General features: G+C 34.9%; 2 protein-coding genes across 3 annotated transcripts; one reads left to right on the forward strand and one right to left on the reverse strand.

Moving 5' to 3' along the window:
* The first annotated feature begins 1,128 nt into the window (after positions 1 to 1,128).
* Positions 1,129 to 6,334, forward strand: LOC104890861 (hypothetical protein). Of its 2 annotated transcripts, XM_010676476.3 has the most exons (4): positions 1,129 to 1,299; positions 2,902 to 3,224; positions 5,673 to 5,935; positions 6,026 to 6,334. In XM_010676476.3, the coding sequence occupies exons 1-3, from the start codon at positions 1,280 to 1,282 to the stop codon at positions 5,918 to 5,920; spliced, it is 591 nt and encodes a 196-aa protein (XP_010674778.1). In that variant the 5' UTR covers positions 1,129 to 1,279; the 3' UTR covers positions 5,921 to 5,935; positions 6,026 to 6,334. The 2 variants fall into 2 exon arrangements, with proteins under 2 accessions (XP_010674778.1, XP_010674777.1); XM_010676475.3 differs by having other exon boundaries at positions 1,130 to 1,299; positions 5,673 to 6,334.
* A 566-nt stretch (positions 6,335 to 6,900) lies between these two features.
* Positions 6,901 to 7,865, reverse strand: LOC104890860 (hypothetical protein). Its single transcript, XM_010676474.4, has one exon. The coding sequence runs from the start codon at positions 7,692 to 7,694 to the stop codon at positions 7,038 to 7,040; it is 657 nt and encodes a 218-aa protein (XP_010674776.1). The 5' UTR covers positions 7,695 to 7,865; the 3' UTR covers positions 6,901 to 7,037.
* Between the last annotated feature and the right edge of the window lie 2,068 nt (positions 7,866 to 9,933).

Genomic DNA, 9,933 nt, shown 5'->3' on the forward strand with positions numbered 1-9,933 from the left:
TCAAAATAACGAGGGTCGGGCAATAAAATTTCAGATTTTGTCCACGGCCCGGCCCAGTCCTACGGGCCCGCTGGCCTGGCCCGTGTTTTATGTTGTTTTTTTTTTTGTATTTTTGATAGTTTTAGGCTAAAAAAGAAAGGAAATGAGCGTTCGGCCCATACGTGGGCTCGTGTCGGTGCGGGTGTGAAATAAATTTTCTTGACCTTGACAGGCCCGCGGCCCACGTAGCGGACAATGGACCGGGCCGAGATTCAAGCAGGCTCGTGCCCGGCTGGGCCCAAATCGTGTCGGGTCGGGCCGGCCCGCGTGTTGGCCTGGCCCATGCACACCTCTAGAGAGAATGATAAAAACTTAAGTACCTGTTTGGTTGAATGTCGGAAGTATAAATTCTTTGGAAGTTTATTTTCCCATGTAATTGTATTTCCTAAGATTTGCTAAATGTTGTTTGGTAATTCACGAGAAATGAAAATTTCCATGGGAATTTTCACTTACCCAGGTCCCCATATGTAAGTAATTTCCTCTATTTTGAGGGAAGTGAAACTTCCTAGAAATTTCTACTTTCCATGAATTAGTCAACCAAACAACATTAATAAAAAAAATTCAATTCCTAAAAATTCTAACTTTCTATATTAAACAATGTTAACCAAACAAGCACTGGTTAAAGATCAACCCAACTATTATATATGCTCTTATACTTAATCAATTTAACTTGGTCACCCAATCCTTAGGGGGCGTTTGGTTCATATAATGATATGAGTTTGGAATCAGGAATGAAATCAAGGTGGTATAGGTTTGGAACTTGATACTTAATACCTTGTGTTTGGTTTCATTTAGGAATGAAAAATCTTCTTTTATTTGATACCTAGAGATAAGGTATGAGCCATACCCACCTCCCCCCATGGGTTTCTAAACCCCATACCTTATAGGTTTGAGGTATGGGTTTAAAATTTAGAAATAAGTTAAACAAACACTAATTATGGGTTTTGTTCATTCCAAACCCATAGAGAAACTAATATTATATCCCTCATCTCAATTCTCAGGTAAATATTTGTTTATGTGGAGTATTTGATTGAGTATATTCAGTTATTAAACACCCTTAATAATCTCACCAAAATCTTTTGACCCTGTTTCAGGGTAAAAAATGTTGTCCTTCAAATAAAGGGCAGAGATTTTACCATCTCATTTTCAAACTCCTCAACTCTTTCAACATTCAAGTGTTCTTCTCTCTAACTTCCCCCACTTCAATCTCTCTCATTTTCTCTCTCCACTTCCTACTCCCATGGCTTCTCTTCCCATCAGGTAGGTACTCCCAACTTCAACTATTCTTATTTTCATTTCAATATTTCATATACATTTGTTTTTCTCTTATGAATTACTATAATGTTAATTTATTCGCATGTGTAAGCTCATAAATCAATGTAATTTTTTCTCTCTTTATTGAAGTTTTGTTTAATTTTATTTTAATCGTTGTTTTGTACTTTTTACTTGAATTTAAAGTGTTTTGTTTGTGGTTTGCTTTTGTAGATTGCATTGATTAAAAGCTTTAGCAGATAGTTAATGAAGAGATTACAGTGAAACTGAATCTTTTTTTTTTTTTTGAATTGTTAGGGTTATTAATGTGTTTAGATACTCATTTTTATGTGTTATCTATTTGTGTTGTTTATATGGTGTGGTTTTTTGGTGGAGGCTTGAGCTTGGTTAGTTAGAGAAAGATGATCTAAGTAAATTTAACGTTTGAATTTAGTAACCATAATTGTTGATATATGAATTACTTCCTCGGTTTCTTAATAGATGCATCATATTGACTGGGCATACTTACCGATGCACAACTTTGACCATCAATATCATTTATTATATGTTATTAAAAATTATAACAAAGAATAATGTTTTGAAAATATATACATTGAAATTAACCTAACAACAATTAAGGTAGTGGCATTTATCTTTATAAATTAGTAATTATAAATGGTCAAATTGATATTCAAATAGTGTGAAAAGTCAATATGATGCATCTATTAAGAAACGGAGGAAGTATATGTCTGAAGGAGCTGTGATTTATGCACTTCTTTACCTCATCCTGTGTTTTATTTGATAAGCATTAAGTTCCTAACAATCCCATAAAAGTACATGAAAGAAGCTTTAAGTATTTTGTGTCTTTAATTGTAGAAGATATGTCCTTATATTGAAGAGGATGCTCATGAAATCTTTAAAGAAATGTTAGATGTCGGTTGTAGCGTGGTTTACTTGGAACAAAAGCAGTCATTCTCATTGCATGCAAAATGTTGCGCTAAATAGTCATTTGACTTACTGTTGGGATGTTAAAGAAAGTCATGTCATTTCATCTAATGACCGTCACGGAAATGTTGAACCTTTTTAAGGTAAACCATAATTCAAAATACAATCTTAACCCTGACTTTGATGATGCTGTATGAGTCAAATTGATTGATCGAGTTCAGTATTTGCTTGGAGAACCAAGTGTAGCAACCATGGAATCGTGATATACCATCTAAAGCTTCTATTGACTATTGCTATATGGAGTTCTTGTCCTCCAGTAACAATTATGATTGTAAAGATTAATTTTTGTTTGGTTAGAGACCTATGATAAATGGACATTACTATGTTGTAGCTCGCAATCATTCATTACTTGAGAAATTCTTCATTATCAGTTGATAGCTAGAGACCGATTTAGTTTAATTTTAAGCATTTGCTGTCTTGGTAAGTTGATTTAGTTTAAGCTATCTGGTTGTCTTGGTATTTATACTCTTTGAAGACAAAATTAGACATTAAAATGTCAATAAGCGTGTTTAAATATATGCTTGGTATCATTTATATGCTTCAAACTCCCTATTTTATTTTCTTTCTTTTTGGTGATTTATCTGTTTCTTTAATTTGTTGATATAGGCCTTCTCAGCAGCAAGCATTGAATGTAACTCCTCTCAACAGCATGCCCTACATTGATCCTATCTCATCACGTGGTAATGATATTGCATTTCGACCTCAAGGAGACACGGAGCCTGTGGAAGCTGCTAAGCCAGCTTTGATATATTTGCCCTCTCAACCTACTGAGGAGGAGTGGGGCAATATCTTATCGGTTACAAGGAGCGGAATCGGTTTGAGCGGCAGTGCAGCTGTGGGAACAATTGGGCCAGTTTTGGGAAAGATGGATATTAGTGAAAGTAAAGATACTTACCTCTTTCGAGTGTCTCTTCCAGGTGTTGCAAGAGGTGAACTATGCTGCCTCTTTATCTAAGATTGCAAGATTTTTACTACTTTGTTTTTGTCATTCTTGATATTCCTTGTAGCTCTCAACTGAAAATTTGAATTTCAGTCATGTTTGTCAGATCCAAATAATTATATTTATTCTGGCTCTTTGCTGCTAGTGATATAATGTGTATAGTTGTGATTTAGGCTACGTATTGTTAGTATTTTATTCATGCTTATTTTTGCCTTTAATAGACGATTAGTCATCTACTAGCTTAATTTCTGTATCTGTGTATTAGCTTAGCTTTCATTCCCGGTTTTTGTTAGAACTTCTGAAGCTTCCTTGTGATAGTATGCTTTGGAAAGTTTGTTATTTTTAGTACCTGGGCTGAGTACCTGAGATGCATAAGTAATTTATCTTTAGATACCTCCATCCATATGCAGGCGTTACCTCTCAAACATTGATGCCTAATTGACACAGGTGGATTCCTAATATTATGAAGGAAATAAATAGCCTTGCTGAAATGGCTCAAATATATTAAACCTTTATCCAACTCTTACAATAGGATTGCTAACATTTAGTCTTTCAATATGGACATTGGCCAATCAATAGAGTGAAAGAATACGACATAATGAGCTGTATGAATAATATTGTCCATTTTATTGATTTAATAGTGGTGTTTAGAATCTTACAGTTACCCAAAAGGAAACTTGTGCACGAACCTTGAGTATCCAAAATGGAATATCCAAATTATAGCTGATGCAATGTTGCTTGACCTTTGGTATTCAAAATGGATTTTTCATATTACTTTTACTAAAGGTTTCATCACATGGTGTTGCCTTTCTGTAAATTGCTTTGTGTGATATTACCATCTCTTCCCATTGTTGAGATGAGTGGTGACAAACGATCGGGTTGCGTTTAGGTACTTCTCTGTCTTATGGCTGTTTTGATGATGAAGAAAAAGTATGAAGTTGTACACCTGGTAAATATTATACTCATATTAGGAGTTAAATAGTTACCAAATATTTAAGAATTGCACTTATTAGAAAGTTCTACATTCCACAAAACTGAGAAGGTCAGTTACCTAACTCCTCTAGCAAGTGCAATTTTGGCACTTCTGCTTGTAAGAAGAAGATTGCTAAGTGCAGAGTGTATGGGAGTTTGCTTTGTGAAGCATTTGACTGTATGAAGCATAGGAATAATAGCAAGATCTTCAGAGACCAGGTGCTTAGTGTGCAGGAAAATAGTAGGCAGATTACCTTTAGAGTTGCTTGTAGGGCAGATGAAAGCATGAACAAGTCTTTTGTAGCATTTCCCTAAGAAAATAAAGAGTTCTTAGTCACACCCTTCCTAGAAGCCTAGAAGGCGGGGACTTCCAGAATATTGATGCCAATTTAGGGTCTGGTCCTGTGATGTATTTTGTTGTTGGTGTGTGCGCTTTACTGTACATATCTGTTTTCTATTTTGGTAATCTAATTCAATTTCTTGCCAATATTAAATAAATAAATTTGGCCCTTCTTAGGAGATGCAACTTTTTGGAAATGCAATCGTCAATGAAGTGTCACTTCGTGCACCAACCAAACAAAAACTTAATCTATGTTATACATTTCGGTAGTGTCCATAAATTGATCTAAAAAAATCACTTTTCATGATATTACTTTTTCACTCAAAGTATAGCACCTTTTTTAAGCTTCTAAAGAACAATATGTAATCTTCTTCTATGATGACTACTTAGGTGTACTATCATTCCATGATTATGCAAACTCAAGCTGATTTACGTGTCCTATGTTTGCTGTTGGACTTGAATGTATAACCTCCTCTCTTGATTCAGGTCTCATTTTGCCTTTGGTTACAATGTTTTGTTGTTTTGACATATTGATTTGTCTTCGATTTAGAAGTCTTTAATTAAGTGCAACTTGGCAAAAACAGTATCGCACAGCTCGAACATATGAAGATGTTATTAGAACAATCTTATTTTCATGAGCATGTGGAGCCATGCTGACTTATTCTTGCCAATTTTTCACTCAAATGGTCAGCTAAAGATCAAACTTTTTGCCTTTGCTATCTCTATCTTACTCCCCTTTTTTTTTGTGCTCAATCATTTTTTTTTCCAACATCAAGGTAGAAGGGTTAATGACAGGGCCATGAGATTCATATGGCTAAAAGTTTTGTGAAGGGAAGAGCAGAAGATGGTAGACTGAAAGTATACAGCCGAAAAAAGTAGGATAGAAATAAATAGAGCAATTTGTAGTCAGGGTGTACAGTTTGATGATGTCATTCTGTGACTTCTAAATTCAGGGGATAGATTGACAATTTGAAATTTATCCTCCACACTACTTTTGGCTTTAAATTAGTTTGGACTTGGTCAGTATCATAACAAATTAATGTTCATTGTGATGACCTTCACTCCCTTGCCCTGGTTAATTGTTTTACTCATGCATCCTAAATTGTCGCTGTCCTGTAATTGCAGACGACTTCACATGTGATGTGGCTCCAAATGGGCATATATTGATTAAGGGTGTTACTACAACTGGAGAGAAGACTGTTTACAAGAATTCCTTGAAATTCGAGATGCAATCTCAGAATTTATGCCCTCCAGGTCACTTTTCCATCTCATTTCGGCTGCCAGGACCTGTTGATTCGCAAGATCTTGCCGGCCATTTTGGAATCGATGGTGTTTTTGAGGGCATAGTGAAAAAAAAGATACCCTCAACTTGATGTGTTTGTAAAATTGTATGTACATTATTGAACTGTCAAACCTTATCTAGAAGATTAAGATGCGCATGGCTTCCTCTTGATTTTTTTAAAAATTGATGAAAACAGAAAAAAAATCAGCCCTTCTGCACAGAGTTTCTTCACTGCCAGACCAGAAGTTTGCATTGAAGTCTTATAAGCGCAACAAAAGGACACATCGTGTTCAATAGCACAAGGAAGGAACTTCGAATTGACGAAAGAGTCGTAGCATAATTGCAAGCATCAACTCTGGATGTTAGCTGGTACTTCTGAAGCTGGCTTAACCTGTTGTAATCTATGTACTCAACTGTCAGCATCTGTTTAAGTTAATCTAGGAGTGTAAAAGAATACTTGTTTCATTGTTTCCGCAGTTAATTGTTAGTTTCAATTTTGCATTAATTGCGTGCTCTGAAGATAATGTGATTTTGTCTACTTAGCTTTGCATTCTGAAACCCTGTACAATGCAGGTAAACTCCTACAATCAATTTCTCCATGGAGGGAGGAAGAATAACTCTAGAAGCAGCTTCTTCTAGCACTCAAGGTATAATCTTTTTTCCTGGAAAAGCTCGAGGTTTTACATCAAGACTTTCTGCAAAAATATACTCCCAGTTAATTGTTTTCCAGCCAGCATATTTGCTTTGCTGGTTCTGTACTAGTGAATTAAGGAGCATTGAGGCCTAAAGATAGCGAGTAATGCTCGTGCCGACTGCCGAAGGCTTGGCTAGGCACAGCAGGTTGGCCTATAGGTTCGGGCGTCCACAGGCATAAAAATCGTGATTTTGCCTTGTCTTTTTATCACAGAAGTTTGTGCCTCGTGTGTGCTTTCTCATTCAAAAGGCCGGCCCAATTCTGTCTAGTCGTTACATGGAGCTATTCACATAACTTAAATGAACACTACATTATCCATTGCGAAATCATACAGTAGCGAAGTAAATTTGGGATTACCAAAAACAATGAAGAATCAATTTCAACCGCAAAGAATGATCAACATAACATTTCTTCTCAACATAGCTCAATTACAATTTCCTGGATTTACACAAGCCAAAATTGCAAATCCAAATAACAAACAGTAACTACATAAGAAACTAAATTCCAGATATACTTATATCCATCTTCTACCTCTTCTCTTTTTCTTTGAAATGAACAAAAAGTGTGAAAAATTCGCCTTAAAATGATCAACCAATCTCACAAAACTCTCATTGTTCTTCATTACCAAACCCATTAACACAGCACCACAAGAAAAACCAAAAACCCAATCTTTAATCTCTCTCCTCCACCCTTTCAGCAAGCAGTAAACAGCAAATGCAGAAACACAAACCAACAAAACCCAGAAACCTAATTCACTCTCTTTTTCTTTCTCCAAAACAACCCATAAAGCCAAACTTGAAGAAATCAACAAAACCACCCAAAACCCTAAATTCTCTCTCCTACGACTTCTTCCTTGACCATCACCACCACCACCTCCAAAACCATTTCTGAACCCAATTTTGCCGCCATTGCCACCACCCACAACCAAGAATTCTCTCATTAGTGAATCGAACGGTTCAGGTAGAATCTTGAGACTTGAAGCAACGTATGCGATTGAATTGAGGATGAATTTGCGAGATCTTTGAGACCCAGATCGTTTTTTGCCCCATTTTGCAGAAATTTTGGTGTTTTTGAGGTGGGTTTTGGATGTAAATTTGTGGGTAAGTAAAATTAGAGGAGGTGAAAAAGGTTTAATGGAGATTGAGGGGATGTGTTGAGCGATTTGTTGCATTTTTTCTTTTGGTTTTGTGAAGGAGACATTAATCTTCTTTGTTTAGAGGAAAGAAGGGATTTAATTGAAAAAGTAACCGTTTCAAATTGGTGAGTGAGGTGGCTCGGTGTACTGTAAATTCAAAAAGGAGGATTGAGGGACACTAGCTTTTGTTGTTCAAAAGAAAATTTCTGTTGGAGAAAATATTATACTAATATATTTTTTTTGAGGGGATAATTTTTTTTTAATATTACTACCTATTGTTAGATTTTTGGTGAATATTTTTTTTTTTAATATCTGATGAATGTATGAAATTGATTTGACCCCCTAATTAAGGTTTTGCCCAAAAAAAATCCAATGAAAACCAACCGAGCTATTAGATCTAGCAGTTGGTCCAAGCTCGATAATAAGAAGAGAATTAAGCAACGGTCCAAGCTCGATAATAAGAAGAGAATTAATCATCTTTTCGAATAATGACTAACGTAATTCGTTTGTTAATCACATTATTTAATCCATATAGTGATTAATTAATTCATTTAGTGATTAGTTTAAGTGAAAGTATTGGGTCAGACCGTCTGACATATTGTTTACTGTCAGACGGGCTGAGCCCAATACATCTTCTCTCTGCTTCACTTTTTAGGTCACCAATTTAAAGGCACCAAAGGGACACTTTGTGGTGTATGTAGGAAACAAAATGACAAGGTATATTTTGCCTACATACTTCTTACGAAGCGCGATTTGTCAACAGTTGTTAGAGAATGTTGCAGATGAGTATGGGTTTGATTGCCAAGAGAAACTTGTTCTTCCCTGTGATGAGTATATTCGGCTCATCATCTTCATGAAATTCTTAATGAAGATAAGACTTGGAAGATTTTCATGAAATTCTTAAGTTCTTTCATAAATCTTATTTTTCATGAAATTCTTAATCTCAGTCTCCAATCTTTATTGATCTAACAAAGGAGAAAAAAATCAGCTAAGAGGAATGAAGAAGAACGAGAAAGTGAGAGAAAGCAGAGGTTAGTGTTTTGTTTTTCAGTTGGACTTTGTTTTGTTTCAGTTGGACTTTGTTTTCTTTCAATTGGACTTTGTTTTCTTTTCAGTTGGACTTTGTTTTCTTTCAGTTGGACTTTGTTTTCTTTCAGTTGGACTTTGTTTCGTAATATGTATACCAACTGAAACAAATAATGGACCAACTGAAACAAAAAATGGACCAACTGAAAGAAAATTAAGACTACCTGGAAAAAAAATTAAGACTACCTGAAAAAAAAATTAAGATTACCTGAAAAAAATTAAGACTAACTGAAAAAAATTGGAACCACCTGAAAATAATGGACTTTGTTTTCTTTCAGTTGGACTTTGTTTTGTTTCAGTTGGACTTTATTTTGTTTCAGTTGGACTTTGTTTCGTAATATGTATACCAACTGAAACAAATAATGGACCAACTGAAATAAAAAATGGACCAACTGAAAGAAATAATGGGCCAACTGAAAGAAATAATGGACTAACTGAAAAAAAATGAAGGCTACCTGAAAAAAAATGAAAACTACCTGAAAAAAAATTAAGACTAACTGAAAAAAAATTCGAACCACCTGAAAGTCGTCCGACCAAAGATTATGGTCGGACGAGTCCGACACAATACGTACTCTTAGTTTAATTCATTTGATAAGATTGACGGGTTATTTTTAAAATTGTCTGCTATAGTTTATGATTTAAAGGGAAAAAAAGGAAGGAGTATATTGGTGCAAGATACTTATGAATAGTGCTCGATTAGAGTAAGATGGACTCTGCTTGTTAGGAGAATGTAGGCTTGGGTTTGTTTAATTTTATGTTAAAATTAAACCGTTTGTTCTAATAATTTGGGTTATAAGAAATAGTAAAACATATTATTTTCGTTGAATACGAATTTCTACAAAGTTCGATAGGTTTACAATACTAATTTTTTGATAGGTTGTAATCTTGACTAATAGTTGTTGAATATCAACTTTTAACTTATTAACTAACAGTATCAGTAATTGACAAATTTCTTCCAGAAGACATCTCGAATTTTGTTTTTGCAATGTTTTGACTTTTGAACAGTTCATTAGTAATCTTCGACCAATGCATCAAACAAAAATTAGCAGGTTAGATATTGGATCCAACTCAATACACGAATTTCAACTTTCTAATGCTTTAGTGATACATTTTTGTAGATATTATTCATTTTTGCAGATGTGAAATTCAATAAATCTTAATTTTCATTTTATACCTTAACTAAGGGGTC

Source organism: Beta vulgaris, chromosome 4 (assembly GCF_026745355.1).
Source record: "Beta vulgaris subsp. vulgaris cultivar EL10 chromosome 4, EL10.2, whole genome shotgun sequence".
NCBI classification, from domain to species: Eukaryota; Viridiplantae; Streptophyta; class Magnoliopsida; order Caryophyllales; family Amaranthaceae; genus Beta; species Beta vulgaris.

Bases quoted from the DNA above. Each gene is read 5' to 3' on its own strand.
- LOC104890860 (XM_010676474.4), bottom strand. From the start codon at position 7,694: ATGCAACAAATCGCTCAACACATCCCCTCAATCTCCATTAAACCTTTT.
- LOC104890861 (XM_010676476.3), top strand. From the start codon at position 1,280: ATGGCTTCTCTTCCCATCAG. The intron at 1,300-2,901 runs GTAGGTACTCCC...TTGTTGATATAG, and splicing joins ATGGCTTCTCTTCCCATCAG to GCCTTCTCAGCAGCAAGCAT. The intron at 3,225-5,672 runs GTGAACTATGCT...CTGTAATTGCAG, and splicing joins TCTTCCAGGTGTTGCAAGAG to ACGACTTCACATGTGATGTG.